This window comes from Lampetra planeri, chromosome 22, assembly GCF_965212315.1.
Source record: "Lampetra planeri chromosome 22, kcLamPlan1.2.h2, whole genome shotgun sequence".
Taxonomy (NCBI): Eukaryota; Metazoa; Chordata; class Hyperoartia; order Petromyzontiformes; family Petromyzontidae; genus Lampetra; species Lampetra planeri.
Genome location: NC_136128.1, coordinates 6,445,162 through 6,466,281, shown reverse-complemented (window position 1 = coordinate 6,466,281; position 21,120 = coordinate 6,445,162). Strand labels below are relative to the sequence as shown.

Here is a 21,120-nt window from a genome sequence, read left to right as displayed (position 1 = left end):
TGGTCAAACACCGGTGAGACAAGGCTATAAAGAAGGTTGTCTCTGGTGTAGGCCAATCAGTTTCAAAGGCAATAGATATATATTCACAGCATTTGAAAACATAACAATAGGTTTTACCCTTTTTGGAAACAAAACAGGTGTTAAGTGTCAGACCAGAGAACGCCAAAAGGCAAATATTTTCAGAGCGTATTTTTGTTTGCATGTTCACCACAAGTACGTGTGGTTAATGCAGTGTCGATGCCTTGCAAAAGGTTTCTATTTGGCGTTTGAACACCTGTTTTATTGTCAGAAAGGTTAAAATATATTGCTCTTTTTCATAATTTTTAATACTGGCAAAAAGGTCCCGCAAATAACCACCAAAAAGTTCATCATTCGCCGATCTCAAGGAGCGACTTGGGAGCGTTCGGGAACCAACAGTCACGGGAAATTTATCTCCCGGATGTAAACTTTCCACCCGCACCACCTCCACCGCCCCCCCCCTGACCTTCCTTGATGATCCTCCATGGCGAGAAGAAGGCTTCGTGCAGATCTATGGTGGAGAACCGCGGGTGCTCCTGGAAGTTGTCGTCGAGGCGGCGGATTTGCGACGAGATGGTGGCGTGGCCGAAGCGGTAGGCGGCCGTAGTGAACACGTTGGAGACCGTGGGGTTCATGCCCGGGTTGTAGCTCTTGAAGGATCCAATATGCTCCTCGAAGGCCACTTCGCCCAGGATTTTGGGGAAATAGTCTCTCATTGTGATTATCTGCAGCGGTGGCGGCGGCGGCGGCGGCGGAAAAGGGAGACAATGTCATCGTGGATATGTACAATTGATTTTGTCGCGTGATCTGCTTAGAAAAGAAAACACGTTCAAGTGCAGCGTGAATGTATAGCCTGAATAGATCATTGTCTGGGTATTCACCTGTGCCTTGCAACATCCACAGAGTGTAGACGATCTAAATGGATGCATTTACCATTTGTACACTTTGGGATGGTCCCAGTCGAAGCCCAGTTGTTCAACACAGATTTTGTTTTGCGCTTACAGACTAATCACGTGCCCATTCCAGAAGTGCCAAAATCATCCTATAATCTGTAAACATCTCCGCATTAACAGGCGCCGCCCAAACACGCCAGCAAATTCACCCAATTATCTGCCATTTGGTTGAACACGTAGGTGTTCGCGACCAAGATCATCCATAATATAGGTTGGACACGTGACAAACCTCACTAATTGGCTGTGTCAGGTGGTGGCGGGTTTAACGACACATTTATATTTACGCGATCTAACCCCAAAAGTTAACTATATTATATCTTCCATTTATCCTAGGATAAAAAGGGCAGAATTGCGGTCGACAGGACCCCCATGAGTAGTGCGATCAGCCCCATATGTAACCATCTCACCGGGCCTGGGCAGCATCACCCTATAGAAATCTAGAAACTGTTTTTACCAATTTTTATTTTCCAGAGGTAAGACCCCCACTGAGCAACAGAGCTATTTTTTTCCGGAAGCAACCTGGGCCACATGTGGCAGCTCAACAAAGCGGCTCATCGTCACGTGTGCACTTACAGCGGCCTAATCGTTACCTGGTGCAGGGCGCCCACGATCTTGCGCGCCTCCTGGTAAGTCGTCTCCCCGCTCCAGTGCGGGTTCATCTGCCGCAGCGCCCGCGCCAGGCGGTTGTGCTCGCGCACCCACAGCGTGTGCACCGAGGCGAGGGTGAGCACCTCGCTGGCGCGGTTGTCGCCTGCCGCGAAGCACTCGATGCGCTCGCCGAACGGGTCGTCGGGATCCTGCGCGCACGCCGTCGGCAGCCCCATGGTCTGGAAGGGCAGCAGCTCGCGGCCGCCGTCGTCGAAGCGCGCGTTCGTCTTCATGAGGCCCTCGTCGCCGTCGAGGTTGCGGAGGGCTCGCGCCGCCGCCGGCGTGCTGCCGTACACGGTGGAGGCGTCGATGAACGAGGTGAGCGCGTTGATCTGCTGCCGCGGCGCCAGGGGCCCCACGGCGCCGAACCACGCGCTCTGCTCGCCCGTGCCGCACACGGGCGACGAGCGAAAGAACGGCAGGCAAGCGCGGTCCGTCACGCGGGGGTCGTTTGCCGGCACCTGTGTGACGCGCGCGAGGGGGGCGGGCGGGCGGGCGGGCTTATGAGTGGGCGTCTATTGGTGGATTGTGCACGTGTTGTAACGACGGCCCGTGTGCGTGGAGTGCAGCTGCGCTACGGACCCGGCGACCCGAGTTCGATTCCCGCCAACACCGGTGACGATTATCTGAACCGGTCCTGGGTCTCCCCTAGGTCGACAGCCTTAAATGAGCACTGGGGAGACAAAGGCGGTCGGGCGTGGTGCTGGCCATCCACCCCCTCGTGTGCCATGCTGGCCTTCATAGGTGCTCGCTAACAGCGAAAGTCTGTTAAGGCTATGCAGGGGATCTTTGTCTTAATTCATACACATGGCTGACAGTGAGTCGGACGAAGGGGGTTTGGTTGAACTTGAAGGGCAAATTAATAATCGGCCAGCTTGCATGGAAAGCAAATTACAGATATCGAGAACAACCATCCGAATCTGAAAGGCAGGAAGAGTCCAAGTAATTCGAGGCTGTAACAGTGAAAAAGATATAGGTCAGGGGCTGTCTTTCGTGTTCTTTCGGGTTATATCGCGTGTCGTTCGGCATGATGTCCGACGTTTCGTTCCGCACCTACAGGAGCTACACGGTGGGAACCGGCTGCCTAGTCTTTTTGTGGGGGGGGGGGGGGGGGAAGGGGGGAGGCACCTTCATGGGGAAGCAGGGGTTGCGGTTGTCGCAGGTTTCCTTGCAGTTGAGGCCGCTCATGAACGCCGTCTGGCTGAGGCTCTGGGGCGTCAGCGCAAAGTCGTGGTCGACGTACTGCCCCCACTCGACGATGATGTGCGAGAAGACATCGTCGTCCGTGAGCTGCCCGCTGCGGGTGCTCATCACCTCGTTGGAGACCGTGCGCACCTGATGGAAGAGGGGCGGGCAGCATCAATCACGTCGTGTCACGGGGGGCTTGCGCGGGCAGCGGCCAAGGGCTGGGCGCAAGGCCCCGTGGGGTTGTGAATCCGTACGCTACCGCGGTTGGTTTGACACCCAGCAGAGAGTCTGCTGGCATCTCCAGCCAAACCCCCCTAAACTCAGCCAAAACCCCCCTAAACTCAGCCAAAAGCCCCCTTCATATCCGCATCCCACTGGGATTTTTGCACACAGCGTTGGTGTACGGTGATTTTTTTTCTGCAATATTTTGCTGTCTTTTCTTGGATTTTCTGTTTGAACTTAGTCACATATTCACTTTAAGATGTTTTCTGTTCATGTTTTTGTTTTTTGTTTGTTGCGGTTGCACCCGATTCAAGAGCCGAATGGCTCACAGGGCCATACATAATAAATTAACTTGAAATGAACTTGATCTCCAGTGTCTTCCTCCTCCCACTGCCAGCCCCGCCCACTCCCCCCCCCCCCTCCTCTATCTCTCCTCCCTGGCTCCTCCCCCGTCTCTTACCTATATAGCGTCTTGTTACAGCAGCTCTTTTGCCCACTTCAGCATCTGTTTCTTGCTGCGGTTGTCCCACCTGATGACGGACGCTTGTGTTGCGCCCGAAACGTCGTGATTTATTATTTTATTTCTATTATTATTTCTATAATTTTATATTTTATTTTTATAATTTATTTTTACCTGCGTGACTACCGAAAAAAACCTAAGAGTATCTTCACCTTTGTAAAGAATACCGGTCGAAGCATATACACAGCGCAGTGCGTAACAATGGTTATTCTGGGCATTGTTATTTCTCCACAGTTTTTAGTTGCGGGTTGGCTTTCACTGTCGGGATTTGTTGGGCAGTGATGCCAGTACACGACGGCCTGCCCGCTAAAGTGATTTACTGCCCGCGTGAGCATTAATGCGGTGCTCAGCCCGGAGCCAGCGGTGAAAATTCCCCATTCCTATGACGGGAGCTGAGTCTTTCCACACGGCAGCCATTGTTTTGTTTTCCCCCGGCAAAATTGCTCCTGTTTCATCAACTGCGGAGGGATGATGGGCTGAGTCAACCCGCCGAGCAGGATTTGAACTCGCAAGCTTCCGATTTGCGAGCCGCTTCCCAGCTGATTTTTAGCAGAACCCCTTCAATGCCCTCAAACGACAGCAGACGATCACCTTTGGTGATTGCCCTTTGGGGACATCTGGGCGGCCGTTACTCTGCATGGGCCGCTTTGAGCAGTGCGAATCAGCATTCTGGGTCAGATCTCGATTTGAAGCTTTCGTGGCTGCAGGAATCCATACCATACTCTTTGGTTCTTTCGGTAAAGTCACGTGGGTAGCAAAATAAAATAAATCACGACGTTTCGGGCGCCACACAAGCGTCCATCATCATACTCTTAGGGTTTTTCGGTAAAGTCACGTAGGTAAAAATAATATATATGTAAATAAATCGTCCATCATCAGGTGATGCGCCCGAAACGTCGCGATTTATTTTATTTGATACCTACGTGACTTTACCGAAAGAATCAAAGAGTATGGATACTGGGTCAGGTTTCATAGAATAGCGAAGAAGCCTTAATTTGTTTTTATGTTATTCTCTTATACTGCTTTTTATTGACTAGTTAAGCATTCAATTTCGATTTAAAGCTTTCGTGACTGCAGGGATTCATCTTCTTGGTTCTTTCGGTAAAGTCACGTAGAATGGAAATAATAAAATAATAAAAATAAAACATAATAAAATGTTTTATTTTAATAATAAAATAATAAAAATAAAACAATAAAAAAATGCTTTATTTTTATCATTTTATTATTTCCATTCTACGTGACTTTACCGAAGACGGCTGCTTGCGTTGTGGCCGAAACGTCGTGAGAATTATTTTATTATGTTTTATTTTTATTCTTTTATTACTTCCCTTCTACGTGACTTTACCGAAAGAACCAAGAAGATGAATCCCTGCAGTCACGAAAGCTTTAAATCTAAATTTTAGCGAAGGAACCAAGAAGATAGTTAAGCATTGGCAGGTAGAGGCTTCTGTCGATGGGTGATCTGAGCTTTTCCCCGTGTAGCCCCCAGGCTATGGAACGCTCTTTCAATATATATCAGGGATCTCTGAGTCTATGGACATAAAAAAAATCGTCTTAAAACCTATTTATACGCTTCAGATTACTAAACTTTTAGTTCATTTAGTGAATGGATTCTTAAAATGCATTTATAAAACAATTGTTTTTTCATGCTGAGTGTCTGCTGCTGTGTCCTGTACAGCGCTTTGAGATCCTTGATGAAAAGCGCTCCATAAATGGAAGTATTATCATTATTAGGCTGTCCGATTACTCAGTGTAACACATGTTCTATGCCGATATAATTGTTGCATCATCATCAGCAGTGATCAATCCACTGCTGGATGAAGTCCTCTCCAATGTTTCACCATCTCTCATGGTATCGCAATGCAGTAACCCAGCCAGTACCTCGAGCAAACATTCTTCATTAATTTTCAGAGGGGGGGGGGGGTCACTTTCGCCGATAAGACTTCATCGGTGTGAGGGTCGCCACACATTTGGAACCATGGGGGGTTTGACAGCAGCACGCTGGCGATGGTAGGAGGGTGTTTTCACTCGTTGTGTATTGCCAGGGGCCGCACTAAAGGCCACCAGGGATCGCAAGTAGCCCGCGGGCCATGCCATGAAGACCACCGACCTAGAGACCAAATTATTCCATCGCTCCATCTCCTAGATGGACATTCTCTCGGACGCTTTCCATTCTTTGACTGCCACTCCATCGCTCTTCTTGACCATCGGCCGTGATTCCTTCAAGCGACGTGTTTTGCCCAAGCCCACTTACTGTTCTTACCATTTGAATAACGTCTTTAGCCTGTGTATGTTTTTTTTTTACAATGCTGCAAAACTGCACCTTACTGGCCTGCATCAGCAGTTTCCTTGCTGTGGTTGTCTCACCTGATGACGGTTGCTTGTGTTGCGATCGAAACGTCGTGATCTATTATTTTTTCTACCTACATGACTTTACCGAAAGAACCAAAGAGTATGGATTCCTGCAGTCACGAAAGCTTCAAAATAAGATTAAAACCAAACCTTACTTGACGAAGGTGCTTATTTTTCTCGTACAATCCAGGATGAAGCTTTTCCCCCTTGGCCGTACGCGCAAGTTGGGGAAACAAGCGCGCACGTGCAGTCATGCAAATTCATATTGAACATTGCCCCTTAGACAGACGGGCAAAACTTACAGAGTTCAAACCCCCATCCGTGATGGAAATAACTATGCTACTCGACCAAGCAAAACAAGAGAAACAAAAAATTAACCCGTAAAAACAAAGTTTTTCACTATAAATCCTTTATATGCGTGGCATCGGTTTTATTTTATTATTCATTTCTGTTTTTCTTGAGTAAGAGTTTCATTTTTATCACATTGGTATTTTAAATTAAATATGAAAATGTTTTTTTCCTAAAAGTGTAAAATTATGGAAAAAAATTTTCACGAAAATAAATTGTCACGCACAACGAGTCTGTGTGCAAAATGTCAGCTCGATTGGATCACGGGAAGTGGGTTAAAAAACGACCGAAAGATTTGCATGGTCGTAAGCGCGCAAGCAAGCAAGCAAGTGAACATAATATAAAGGATTTAAAAAAGGGGCACCTCGCCCCGGATTCAAGGCTCACTGACCATGGGCAGAGGAAAGCCGTTGTAGGCGCGGTCGGGGTTCCAGCCCTTGGGCTCGCTGAAGCCGTCTTCGTACTCCGCGGGGAGCCAGCGAGCCAGCGCCACGTTCGTCGAGCCCCAGCGGGGGTTGAACCTGAAAGAGGTTCGCCTCGTCGGGAGTGGTGTCAAGAGGGCCGCTACGGGGCCATCCGTTTAGTGCGTACGCCATGGAGGGGGGAGGAGGGGGGGTGGTTAACTCAAATGCGTTCGCTTGCGTATGGGGGGTCTACTGACAATGTACGCATAGGAAACGGGGGGTTGGGTGGTGAAGCCTCGATAATGATGTGTCGACATTGGCCTTCAAATGTGTTAGATAGTCCGGCGGTGTGGACTATCTGTTTGCTTAAACACGTTAATAGTATTATTATTCCTTGCTCGTTTCTGCGTGGATTAAATATCGGCCGTTCTATAGGATTCTGGAGCTGCGTCAAGCGTACGTACGCAAGTGGGGGGGGGGGCGGGGGGGGTCAAGCTTTGACAGATTTTTGCGTACCAACTCGGGGGGCCCCAGCACTCAACTTCGCGTGGGATTTCATCGGCGGCGAGGAGGAGAGATCTTGTCGCAGTTTAGGAGTGTAATTTTTTTGTTAAATTCATTTTGATAGCGCAGTTGCTGAGCATGGAATGTTTATGTATTACTGGAGGAATCCGATGAGGTTTTAAAGTTATTTTTGACCTATGTCCAGAACGTTACAATAGCAAACAATATACAAAAACACGATACGAGTGCAAAGTTTACGCAAGGTAAACAAATCACATTAATTTAATTTAAAATTTTCCAGGTTAAAACCCACTGAGATATTCGCTTCTTTCTCAGAAGCGACATGGCCACAAAGGTGTGCAGTCGGCATCAACAGACAGCACTTTTTAAGGTTTAATAGATAAGAGGCTTTTCGATTTAAAGCTTTCGTGACTGCAGGGATTCATATTATTGGTTCTTTTGGTAAAGTCACGTAGAAGGGAAATAATACAATAATAAAAATAAATCTATAAAATTCTCACGACGTTTCGATTGCAACACAAGCAATCATCATCAGGTGTGAATACCACAGCAATAACTTTTTTCAAGGTTAAGAAAAAATCGCCACTTTTTTCAAAAATGTTCTTGCTGTGGTTTTCACACCTGATGATGATTGCTTGTGTTGCGATCGAAACGTCGTGATCGATTATTTTTCTACCTACGTGACTTTACCGAAAGAACCAAAGAGAATGGATTCCTGCAGTCACGAAAGCTTCAAATCAAGGTAGGGTAAAGCCTATTCTTATTTTTCATATTGTATTTGACAGCCCGGGACCTTGAACCTAGGTTGATACCCACAAGCTCGACGGCAATTGTATTCGCAGTGTGGCTAACGCATTTGTTTCAAACAGGAAGCGGGCACGCTTTGATTTCGGGCACACGTGGTGACATTCATGCCACGAGACACTTGTAACCTGCTGTCTCAATGGCAAGCTCGACGGCAATTGTATTCGCAGTGTGGCTAACGCATTTGTTTCAAACAGGAAGCGGGCACGCTTTGATTTCGGGCACACGTGGTGACATTCATGCCACGAGACACTTGTAACCTGCTGTCTCAATGGCAAGCTCGACGGCAATTGTATTCGCAGTGTGGCTAACGCATTTGTTTCAAACAGGAAGCGGGCACGCTTTGATTTCGGGCACACGTGGTGACATTCATGCCACGAGACACTTGTAACCTGCTGTCTCAATGGCAAGCTCGACGGCAATTGTATTCGCAGTGTGGCTAACGCATTTGTTTCAAACAGGAAGCGGGCACGCTTTGATTTCGGGCACACGTGGTGACATTCATGCCACGAGACACTTGTAACCTGCTGTCTCAATGGCAAGCTCGACGGCAATTGTATTCGCAGTGTGGCTAACGCATTTGTTTCAAACAGGAAGCGGGCACGCTTTGATTTCTGGCACACGTGGTGACATTCATGCCACGAGACACTTGTAATCTGCTGTCTCAATGGCAAGCTCGACGGCAATTGTATTCGCAGTGTGGCTAACGCATTTGTTTCAAACAGGAAGCGGGTACGCTTTGATTTCGGGCACACGTGGTGACATTCATGCCACGAGACACTTGTAACCTGCTGTCTCAATGGCAAGCTCGACGGCAATTGTATTCGCAGTGTGGCTAACGCATTTGTTTCAAACAGGAAGCGGGCACGCTTTGATTTCGGGCACACGTGGTGACATTCATGCCACGAGACACTTGTAACCTGCTGTCTCAATGGCAAGCTCGACGGCAATTGTATTCGCAGTGTGGCTAACGCATTTGTTTCAAACAGGAAGCGGGCACGCTTTGATTTCGGGCACACGTGGTGACATTCATGCCACGAGACACCTGTAACCTGCTGTCTCAATGGCAAGCTCGACGGCAATTGTATTCGCAGTGTGGCTAACGCATTTGTTTCAAACAGGAAGCGGGCACGCTTTGATTTCGGGCACACGTGGTGACATTCATGCCACGAGACACCTGTAACCTGCTGTCTCAATGGCAAGCTCGACGGCAATTGTATTTGCAGTGTTGCTAACGCATTTTTTTCAAACAGGAAGCGGGCACGCTTTGAAATCGGGCACACGTGGTGACATTCATGCCACGAGACACCTGTAACCTGCTGTCTCAATGGCAAGCTCGATTGCCGCCAGGATATCCCCCCAGGACCTTTAACAGGCGCATTGCAACGATAACAATCCTAACGCGCGCTACTGAGTGGGCAGAGAGAGCGAGCGAGAGCTACGTGAAGTGGGGGAGTGGACGTTTGAATTGAGATGTTAAGCACTCTCTTTTCACGACCGATGGACGGTAGTGGTTTTCTGAGCAAGAGAGCCGAGCCTGGTAGATTCTGGGTGGCCTGAGATGAAGGCTGGTGCAAGGATCCAGAGAGAGAGAGAGAGAGGAGTGGAGGATCCCTCAGTGGGTGTGAAGAGGAGGAGGAGACGGAGGAGAAGTAGTTTTGGTGACCCTTGAAGTGCGCGTGTGTGGAGCGTTGTGTGCATTATGAGCGGTAGTGCAGCGCTTATTGATTACTGCGCTATAAGTTCGATTCCCGCTCACGGTCAACGCCAGTGACGACGATCTGAGCCGGTCCCTGCGCCTTCCCCTAGGTCGACTCCGCCTCAAATGAGTACCCGGTGCGGTGTGCTGTGTAGAAAACATCGCCACTGGGGAGACAAAGGCGGTCGTGCGTGGTGCTGGCCACCCGCCCCCTTCGTGTGCCGTCACGGCCTCCATCGGCGCTCGCGAACAGCACTTGCCCCGACAGTCTATTCAAGGGCTATACGGGCGATCTTTGCCTTGTGTGGGTGCTCGCGGGGGGCAGCAGTGGTCCACGCACCGTGGGCTACAACCCCCGTGATCCGAGTTCATTACTCGGCCCTGGCTCACATCAATGGCGAGTGACGTCTAAAGCACCCACCGAGCCTCCACTAGGTTGCCTCGGCCTTAAACGAGTGCCTGGTGCAGCGTGTTAAACCATAAACACATGAGCGCCGGGGCGAGGGTCCCATCCATCACCACCCCGTGCGCCGTCACGGCGCGCACAGCGCTACTTTGCCCCCCGCCAAGGCAATGCAAGGCTACGACGGTGGGGGGGTTAGTGGGGGGGTTAGTGGGGGTGGTTAGTGGGAGGTTAGTGGGGGGTCAGTGGGGGGGGGGGGTCAGTGGAGGGGTTATTGGGGTGGTTAGTGGGGGGGGTTAGGAGGGTAGTGGGGGGGGGTAAGTGGGAGGATTAGTGGGGGGGGGGTCAGTGGGGGGTTAGTGGGGGGTTAGCTGGGGGGTTAGTGGGGTGGGGTTAGTGGTCGAGTTTAGGGGATGGGTTAGTAGAGTGGTTAGTGGGGGGTCAGTGGGGGGGTCAGTGGAGGGGTTAGTGGGGTGGTTAGTGGGGGGGGGGGGAGGTTAGTGTTGGGGTTGGTGGGGGGGGGGCGTTAGTGGGGGGGGGGGTCATTGTGCGCGCGCGCGTGCGTGGTTGCGGCACCTGTTGTTGCACGCGCCCGTGACGCTGCGGTATTTGCTGGCGAGGCACGTGTTGGGGCAGGCGGGGGTCTGCAGGTGCGGCCTGCAGCCCGAGAGGCTGGCGACTGTCCGCAGCACGTCCATTGACAGCAGGTCTGCGGCGGTGTTAGCACAGACCCCCGCGTTGACATTAGAACAATTCTCCCCCCCCTCCCTCCCTCCCTGCCTTAGACCTTGAGATTTGGGGAGACGCGAACAACAAACACATGAGTGTTGTTCGTGCCATTGTTGTTCAAAGTGACGTCACCCTCGACTCCCCATATCTAACACACACACACACCTCCCCTTTCCTACATTTTAGAGAATATTGAAATAGTTATTTTCATGCTGGTAGGATGATTGCAGGCTTATTTAATACGGTAGACGGGATAAATTCTAAGGCGGGGGGATCATTCCACCACCTTTATCATCATCATTTATTTAGGGCTGGTAAAATGAGCACTACAGAGTGAGAAGTGAGCATTGTCTCGTGAAGACAATCCTTACTTCCTTGAGAATGATGGCTTAGCATCTGTGTGTGTGTGTCATCTCCAGCAGTGGAGGTAATCGCAAACGTTTGATATGATATGGAAATCATTTACATCTACTGGAGGATAACACTGCATTAGTCATACTCAAGCAAACACGCAATCATCATTTGCTGTGGCAGAGTCAAAACAAACTTGTACTGCGTGGGTGTTAGTGACTCAAGGATAGGGGGAAGGGCAGGGAGTTTTAAGTATCGAAGCTCTGCGAAGCACTAGACTACAATACACATTTTCAATGCAGCGTATTTTTTTACAAAGATCAAAAGTGGTCTTTGGCCAGAAGGCCCATTGTCAAGCATAAATAACAGAGCGGCAGCCAAAGAACAGAAATCATCTTCCAGGACGTCAACCGACGAGATGGAGTGATGAAATCAGCTTTGTATGCAGGTGCCATGATGAGTGTTGCATCGAAGAATCGGGAGAGGTGGCGGTGACTTGGGGAGGCCTTCATCCAGCAGTGGATTGACCATGGCTGCTGGTGACGATGAATTTCAAAAAGGCAGTGAATTGCAACCTGTATTGATATATTCTCTTATCAGTAATTAGTTATTACAATCGTGTTAAAGTGTACTGACAAAAATATTCTGGCCAATAGTCTGTAACATTAGAATGTCTGTTTAACACGCGACCAATATCATACATAATAGAGGATTTTTGGGTTAGATCGCGTAAATATATAAATGTGTCGTTAAAACCCATCATCACCCGACACAGCCAACTAGTAAGGGTTGTCACGTAACCAGAACGTGCCAATTGGTCACTAGTACAGCACTAACCGGTGTGTTGGAGAGCCAAACCACAACATTTGCAATCGGAGTACGACGTTTTGCCAATAATTACAACTAGCTTCATCAGGCGACAGCCAGATTTGTGCTGTACTCGTGACGAATTGGCATGTTCTGTTTACGTGACAACCCTTATTAGTTGTCTATGTCGGGTGGTGGCGGGTTTAACGACACATTTATATATTTACGCGATCTAACCCAAAAAACCTCTACAGTATTATGTATTAGAATGTCTCCCTGCTTAAAGAGGCAATGGGGGGCAGCTCTCATCTCCGCTGGCATCTCTGACCACCCATTCAGAAAGTTCCCATTCTCACGATCGGGCCTAGTCTCTACGATAACCACAGCTCCGGCTTCTTAAAACAATTGCATTGACTCTGGAAGGATAAAATAATTGACTCGATCCCCATCACCAGAATTTGACCTCACAACCTTCCAACTGTGAGTCAATTTCCTTTCGCCACAATTCTGTAACGGCCACATCCCATCAATGGGACGCACGCATAGAGAGAAAGAGAGAGATAGCAGTGGAGGAATGCAGGGCCGTTGAAAGAGTAATGCACCTGTGGCATTGATGGAGCGCTTGTGCCGCTGGTGAACCTTGTGTTTGATGAGGTGCAGTGTTGTTTCCATAACCTCGGCCGCTCGGTTGATCTGCTGACTCTCGCGCTCAGGCCTTTTAAAGAAAGCCAAGAGCTCTACGGGGGTCAGACTCTTCTTAATGCTGGAGCTCCTGTAAGAAAACAAAACAACAACAAATATCAAGCAAAAAAAGTTATCCACACAGTTGATGTCATCTATGTCATGAAGGTTGGCGACCCAAACAGCGCCAAATTTACATAATTTCAACTTTTACACCCAGGACAATGAATTATGGCTTTACCAGTCGCAAAGTCGAAATGCGTATCCATAAGTATGTGTTAATTATAAATACCCTCTTCTTGGTTCTTTCGGTAAAGTCACGTAGAAGGGAAATAATAAAATAATACAAAATAAAACATAATAAAATACAATTCATAATAAAATACAATTCTCACGTAATAAAATAAAATTCTCACGAATTGTATTTTATTACGTGAGAAATGTATTTTATTATAAATACAATTCTCACGAATTGTATTTTATTACGTGAGAATTGTATTTTGTTATATGTTTTATTTTTATTATTTTATTATTTCCCTTCTACGTGACTTTACCGAAAGATACAAAAATATGAATCCCTGCAGTCACGAAAGCTTTAAATCGAAATATAAATACCCTATAGGCTCAGTAAGGTGAATGTTCTGACAAGTGTGCATATAAATATATGAAAACATCAACGAGGCGATTTCCTCATTGAACCTTTTAGCCTGCCAGGAAAGTGCTGTTAGCGAGTTACTCTTAAGGCCGGTGTAGAGCGCAATTCAACTTTACGGGTTCGTAGCGCAGTACGCAAACCGCCACGCCAAACACTCATCACACGACGGCGATGATGTATCGGGAAACACGCACGCTTCACACGTGGCGCGCGATAACACCGCTCATTGAAATTATTATGCCAGTACTGTAGTGAGCCACGAATGCATGTTGCTTTTTGAAGCACTTTGGTTTGGTCATTCATAAACGAGCGACGGTGCGTGAACGCGTCAGCGGAATGCACTGGAGGCGAGCGGTACCTCTTCACCGTGTTGAAAATTGCGCTGTCGACCATGTGCAGAGCCTCTTGCACGGCGGTGTTCACAAAAGGGTCTCCCAGCTTTCCCAGGTAGCCTGTGTGCAAAGCGTCGTCGTGAGTCATCACGGCTACTAGGTTATATTTTCAGCAGCAGCAGCAGCAGCATCAGAAATAGTTGGTAGAAGAATACAGGGGCAGGGCACGTGGTGTCCAAACGACCGGCAGAAGAAGGCAAGCCAGTGGGCGCCACGGTGGCGAGATGTTAACTACCTCGCCAGGTATACAGGAAGTCTGCGGGTTCGATACCCACCCTGACGCGTACTGCTGTATATGTGGATTTTGCGTGTTCTCCCTGTGGTTGCGTGGATTTTTCTCCGGGTCATCCGGTTTTTCCTTCCACATTTAGAAAGATGCGTTTAGACTGATTTGGAGCCTTCGTGACTGAAGGAATCCATACTATTTGGTTATTTCGGTAAAGTCACGTAGGTAGAAAATAGATCACGACGTTTCGATTGCAACACAAGCAATCGTCATCAGGTGGGACAACCACAGAAAAAAACTGGTGAAGTAAGTGTACTTCAGCAGTTTTTTTTGCTATTGCTATTATTTTTCTACCTACGTGACTTTACCGAAAGAACCAAAGACTATGCGTTTAGAGTATTTGGCAGCTATACATTTCCACACGATAAGCCACTTCTTGAGATATCGTTCGTGGCAAGGTCGCTTTTGAAAAAGAGCTATATAGCTTAGTGGGCCTTAACTGGTCAAATAAAAAAAATAGTTTTTAGTTTAACAATAAGAGCCTCTAGTTGTGTCGTCTGTTGAGAGTCTTCTAAAGTCTAATCTCGTCGTCATGTCACGGAGCATGATCCTTTTAGCTGTAGTGGACGGGTGCTTGAAGAGGAGCAGTAGAATGAATTGTGGCTGAGAACGACCACAAATACCAGCTATTAAAGCTAATCCTGGAAGGAAAAATCGAAGGGAAAAAACGACCAGGACGGCCAAAAACGACATGGCTCAGTAACATCAAAACATGGCTACAATTAACAACAGCAGCACAAACTCTACACGCCGTGCTAGACCGGGACCAATATCATCGTGAAGTCGCACACGCCGTTAGGCAGCACTAAAGAAGAAGAAGAAGAGAACTAAGATGAAGATAGAACCCACAGTAGAAGAGGGCCGGAGATCTTCGGATAACATACGAGATCTTGCAGGAGATAAAGAATAGTACGGTAGTAGATCCAAATCAAACGATTAGGAAATGGTTTGAAAATGCCATATTGGACGTGTTAACGTGTGAAATGTACATGCTATGAGAAGTCACATGCACGCACGTGTGATGGGAGTGGGGAGGATACACGGTCGTTTATTGTTTTATTTTTATTAATTTTAATTTCATTTTTACCTACGTGACTTTACCGAAAGAACTAAGAGTATGAATCCTTGCAGTCACGAAAGCTTCAAATCTAGAAAGGATACACGGTGCCAATACGTGGCAGCATTCGATGTTTTGCTCCATTGTAAAAGCCACTTTACTATCAACACAGCCCGGCGAGAACGGGTTGCATACAACAGTGGCTGACTTTCCGCAAGGTTCAGAGCCACAGGGGTACGTCGGTCGGCTTGAACCGAGCTGCTCGTTCAAAGTTCAAAGTTCAAACTTAATTTATTAGGTATAGCCCTGTGAGCCATTCGGCTCTTGAATCGGGTGCAACCGCAACAAACAAAAAAACAACATCTCTGTGCGTGGAGCGAGCGAGCGAGCGATTTAACGCGAGTGACAGACCTCGCGCCAGCGGAGCGCGTTTGCGGATGACGAGCGGCTGCTCTTGCACTCACCTGTCAGGGAGCTCTCTGCTCCTTTCTCAACAGAGAACACGAGCAGGGAGACGAGGCCCAGGAAGGCGGCGGTCACCAGTGCCTTCTTCATCGCCACGATTTCTGTCAACGTACGGGAAGAGAGAAAAACCCAAAAGCGTTCACCCAATGTACAACAGTGTGGGATGTCTGTTCATTGAATTAAATGGCCCTGAGCCGGAAATGGAATGTCTACAGTTCAATGCATAATAAACGGTTTTGGGTTAGATCGCGTTGTTTATAAATGTGTCGTAACCCTCCACCACCCGACACGGCCAATCAGTAAAAAAGTGTCACGTTGACAAAAGACAAATAGTTCACTACTTTAGCCCACCGGTGTGTTGAAGAGTGAATCCACAACATTTACAATTTTGAGTACGACGTTTCGCTGGTAATTACATTCAGCATCATCAGAATTGCCCGAAGATGCTGGATGTAATTACCAGCGAAACGCCGTAACTCAAAAATGGTAAATGTTGTGGATTCACTCTTCAACACACCGGTGGGCTAAAGTAGTGAACTATTTGTCTTTTGTCAACGTGACACATTTTTTACTGATTGGCCATGTCGGGTGGTGGAGGGTTACGACACATTTATAAATAACACGATCTAATCCAAAAACGTTTATTATGAATAATATTGGTCGCGAAAGCCAACGTGTTATACAATTCTATGACCGGATTATGTTATCCCATATAATAGGACAGTCACTTTTGAGACACACAATGGCATTTATTGACTCCATAAGTATGGAACGCTCACAGCCTAAGTTATTGCAAATTCTCTCATTCTGATCAGTGCCACCCGGCCAACAATGTGTCTCTCGCGTGTGTCCACGTACTGCAAATGTGCACGAACCTAAAATCGTACTCACCTCCGCTGCCACCGACTACAATACAATTATTTTCTTAGCCGTGCTACCTCGAACCCTCAACGACCACCTCTCTGGTGCTTCCCGTGCTTGCAAGAATTTGAGAAGATGTTGCCTTAATCATTGGCGGGGGGTTACAGATCTCAACAGAGTGTCACGCCTCAGTTCCATCTTCCCGAACCTCCCCGTGTTGTTTGGTGATTTCTTACGTATGTTTATTGGCTGTATGTTTGTTACATGTACCGTCTGTATGTGTCAATGGTTAATTACAGATTGTATGTCTACGGTTTGATACGTATATTTTCATCGAATTATGGTTAGCATTAAATGTTATATATTGCGGTTATATCAATGTGTGACATCTGCTCTTGCTAAAAAAGCAATGTTTAATTTGCCGAAAATTTAATATATTTAATCTCCTGGTTAATTGAAGGATATCATTCAAGTATGATTGAAAATTGCGGTTTAATGGCCATTAACATACTAGTGGTGTTCATTCAGACACTGTCTTTCCGACAGACCTGTTCTTCACCTGAGGACGGCTATTTGCGTTGTGGCCGAAACGTCGTGAGAATAATTGTATTATGTTTTATTTTTATTATTTTATTATTTCCCTTCTACGTGACTTTACCGAAAGAACCAAGAAGACTTAGGGCATTTTGTCGCGCACCCATGACAGCCAGAATGGCACACGAAGGGGTGGGTGGCCAACACCACGCCTGGGTCCCCTGTGCCGAATTATGCACACGGCACGAGCTATACATTCAAGGCTGAGTCCATCTAGAGGAGGTACAGGACCGGTGTAAGTATTAGCCACTGTTATTGGCCTCGAGTCAGAAAAAGCGCTCCATAAGCCAACGCTGCGCTAACCACCACGCCACTGCTTTACAACCGGTGTGCCGCAGCAAAGTTACCAGGTGCGCCGCTGGATTTTCGGAATTTCTAGGAAAGAAGCTCACTGTTCAAAGGCTGGGACCGACAAACGTTCCTCCGTGCTGTTCAGTGGCCGATCCAGCCCCCCCCCCCACCCTCTCCTTTCCATTGCTCGCGGTGCAGTCCAGCAGACGGCTGTCAGCACCCACCTCACCCCTGGACTTTAAAATGTCCATGTGCAGTTGGGCAAAAGAGGCGCAGCCCTGCAAGTTCTCGCTCACGCCGCTGCTGTCGGAAGGGCCTCCACTAGCGGAGGGTATTTGGTGGGAGTACTCGGATTTTAACCAGCCACACGTTACACGCTGATCCACTAACTGTGATATACCCATGTATACTGCTCGCTGGACAGAGGGTATTTTAAATAAAACAATTGCTCCCATAATTTAAACTGTTGGGATGGGAGATGGATTTGAACCATCGACCAATCGGGTGCAGGTCCTGCGTGATAAACCATTCCACCGCGACATAAACAGCAGCAGCGCCCTCGTACGGACAATGGCCAGAAAATCCAGGATTTTTGTTCGATGTGCCACGAACATTCATCAGTGTCGAGTGTGTGCCGTGGAGTGAATAACGTTGAGAAACACGGCTCTGCCCTAGCGCCCCCCCCCCATCAATATAAACAGACGTCTCAGTGTTTACTCATTCCGTGATGCGCGCTATGGTGTGCACATTTACGGGCAATGTCTGACACTTACAATGGGATAGTTTGGCCCCCTCACAAAGGCAGGGACTTGAGTTTATACTTTTCAGATATTTACAGTCAAGAACAACTACATTTACATTAATATAGCGCTGCCAATGTATACATGCATTCACATAACATTTGAAACTTATGCCATTAAACTATGATATTGTTTATTAAATGTTATACAAATCAACAATCTGGAAACACAATCACATAATATTTTGTATTTATATTTTAACATAGGATAATATTATTACAAAAAAAAGTTTTTTGTCAATTGGGACATGTATTCGTTTTTTTCTTACAAGGTTTGTAAAAACGTACAGAAATTATACGTAAGTAGATATATCTACCAATATTACTTTAAAATAATGTATTACAGGTAGTAATGTATTACATGTAGTAATTTTAATTCAATCGTACCTTTTAAATATACAATCTAAATATCACTAGTTATAAAAGTTACATGTGAAAAAAATATCGTCAAAATGTGTGCTGAATGTAAGTTACATAAATGAAAAATATTAAGAATATAAAGTGAGGTTTACGTTTAATAGCATGATACAACATTAACGTGTATCCATTAAATGACCAGAATCTTTCACTTTGCTTAGAAACTCCCAGGTTACAACCATAGCCGTTTTTAATCATGTAAGACGTTATTAATTCTGTAACACATTAGTCTTCTGTATTACGTTAATCATTATCTAAGACGTTATTAAGACAACAGGCCAGAGGGTGTCCCATAGAGGTAAACCAAGACTCCCATGGGATGAACACCACAATGCAAGGTGGTGCTGTCAGTCAGCAGGACTCACGTGGTGATGATGTCGGAAAGGATGCCCAGAAAATGTATTCCGATTTTCATCCGAAAACAGCTTGCACACGGAGATTGAAAGGGTTATAAAACGATCGGCCGTTGTCGATGCCGTTATATAGCAGCGTGTGTTTTGTTAAGACACCTCATCAGGCCGCTTCTCTTTCGCTTTCATTGCGTAAGAAAGCAACCTCCACGGAGTGCTGCCCAAGCTTTGAAAATGAGCAACATTACACAAACAAACTGCCCTGCCACTTGAGGCTGAGCCCCGTGCACTCAAGCCAGCAGCGCGTACCGTAAGACGCAAGGGGCAGGGTGGCAGGGGCATGCTGCGTAATAGCGGGCCGACGTCGTGATCATTTTCTTCGTGAGACCAAGGTGTGCGGCAGGCATTTGCTGGAAGTTGAGGGCACGTGTTTGAGGCTATCATTGTAATTTGTCTCGAAGGGATCATATGGCTTTGTCCAAAGAAAAAAAAAGATTTCGCACCTGCATGTGTGTGTGCGACGCATACTTAAGCGAGCCACTTCATGCTCTACGTGTTTGCGTAGTTTTATTTATTTGCGTGATCTCATTTTGGGGACAAGACGCGTGCAAGGGGGCCTTTGTGATGATAATCTACGACGATGAGCGAGTGGCCCCGCTGGTTGCTGTCTATTGCAATGGTGGCCAATCCATTCAGCGACGTGACCCATTCTGGTGGAACTCACCAGAAGACCATCAAATTATTCACATTTTTTTTAATTCTACCAGATGAGGCCCACTGAGCGATATAGCAATTTTTCAGAAGCGACCTGGCCACAAATGATATATATCAATGGAGTGGCTTATAGCGTGGAAATTTATAAGAGCCAAATACTCTCAATGCATGTTTTTAAATATGGAAGGAAAATCCGGAGGACCCGGAGAAAAATGCCCACGACCACGGGGAGAATATGCAAACTCCACATATGCAGTCGTCAGGGTCGGAATCGAACCCCCGACCTCCTGCGCATGAGGCAAGGGAGATATCTCGCCACCGCGGATTTCAGTTGTACCAGCTCAGCGCTCGAACCTCTGCGATACGAGGCCATTCCTCAAACTACTGACATTCATACATTATTGACGACAAATGATAAAATATTTGATTTTCCTCCATGGGACACCCTCTACCCTGATAATCGCAGATAAGTTTCAGTCCATATGTACAGGAGGCTATTATACAACACATTTTAAAACTGGCACGTTGCATTAAACCACCGTGCCTCTCTTTTAACATATATAGGTGTCCTTTATTTATTTTTGTTAACGCTGCAATATTGAACATTATTTTGTATATATTATGACGATTTTGTTTATATTATTCTATTTAAAAAAAATTAATGACAGTGTCAATGGAGATTTTCTGCATACATTTTTTAAATAAAAAAACCCAATATGAAGACCATTACGGCTTGAATTTACAAAATATCTGCACATCAGGCTAGCATACCGTAAGCGTTAGGAACTAATAACAATCTTTCATTTATACATTATAATAAGGCGATACTTTTACAAATTGCTGCAGTCTTAGCATGGCTATCATGCATAAACCACAGCAAGGCATTTGAATAAAGTAACACTAGGTCTTCCGAAGTGGTTCCAATTGTCCATAATGCTTCCTGGCGAACGTTTGCCCTTCGTCTTGCCTCGGCCTCTTTACTTGTTGCTGCTGCTTTCCTCTGCTTGGGGCTGCACCAAGGCTTCTCTCCCGGGCTCGTTGGCGCTGGGCGCTGGCAGTGCCGGAGGTCTCGCGGGGGCTATGGTGGTGTCAAGCCTGACCTGGGACCTCCTGGTGCTCGAGGTCACGTGAGCCTCACGGGCCCCAGGGGTCCCATGGTGGCTGTCCTCGAGCTTGCTGGCACGTGGTTGTGGTACTACTTGGGCTCTCCGATGGTCTTGCTGGGTATGAGCTCCCGATCATGCTGGTCTCTTCGGGGACCCACTGGCGGCACTAGTCCCAGGTAGAATTGGAGTTATTCTGGTAGCTTTTGGGCAGATGGCATGGTCGGTGCAGTTCAAACGGTTGCAGTTCATGGTGCGATTGGGCCGGTTGGAGTTTCATGCGGGTTGGTGTTGGGATTGGGTATCGTCGGATAGGGCTGGTGTAGGATAGGGTTGTCATCCCAGGGAATTGGCATGTGTTCGGGTGGCATTGATTTGTGATGAGATATGGTAGTGACAGTGTGTTCAACATTATCACAGTACAGTATACGGAATAGTTTGGATAAACCTACGGTGACTGAGAATTATCTCTGGATTTGGTGTG

The 21,120-nt window shown here is 47.1% G+C and overlaps 1 protein-coding gene across 1 annotated transcript in view; it reads right to left on the bottom strand.

Moving 5' to 3' along the window:
* The window catches only part of LOC144724948 (thyroid peroxidase-like), a 35,426-nt gene extending 16,496 nt beyond the window's left edge, over positions 1-18,930 (bottom strand). The window contains exons 1-9 of the mRNA XM_078604286.1: positions 18,835-18,930; positions 15,507-15,608; positions 13,666-13,759; positions 12,574-12,743; positions 10,661-10,793; positions 6,641-6,770; positions 2,748-2,954; positions 1,562-2,080; positions 485-743 (exon numbers count right to left, since the gene is read on the bottom strand). Coding sequence (XP_078460412.1) covers positions 485-743; positions 1,562-2,080; positions 2,748-2,954; positions 6,641-6,770; positions 10,661-10,793; positions 12,574-12,743; positions 13,666-13,759; positions 15,507-15,597 — 1,603 coding nt within the window. The 5' untranslated portion in view covers positions 15,598-15,608; positions 18,835-18,930. The remainder of the gene's footprint in view (positions 1-484; positions 744-1,561; positions 2,081-2,747; positions 2,955-6,640; positions 6,771-10,660; positions 10,794-12,573; positions 12,744-13,665; positions 13,760-15,506; positions 15,609-18,834) is intronic.
* Positions 18,931-21,120: the final 2,190 nt, after the last annotated feature.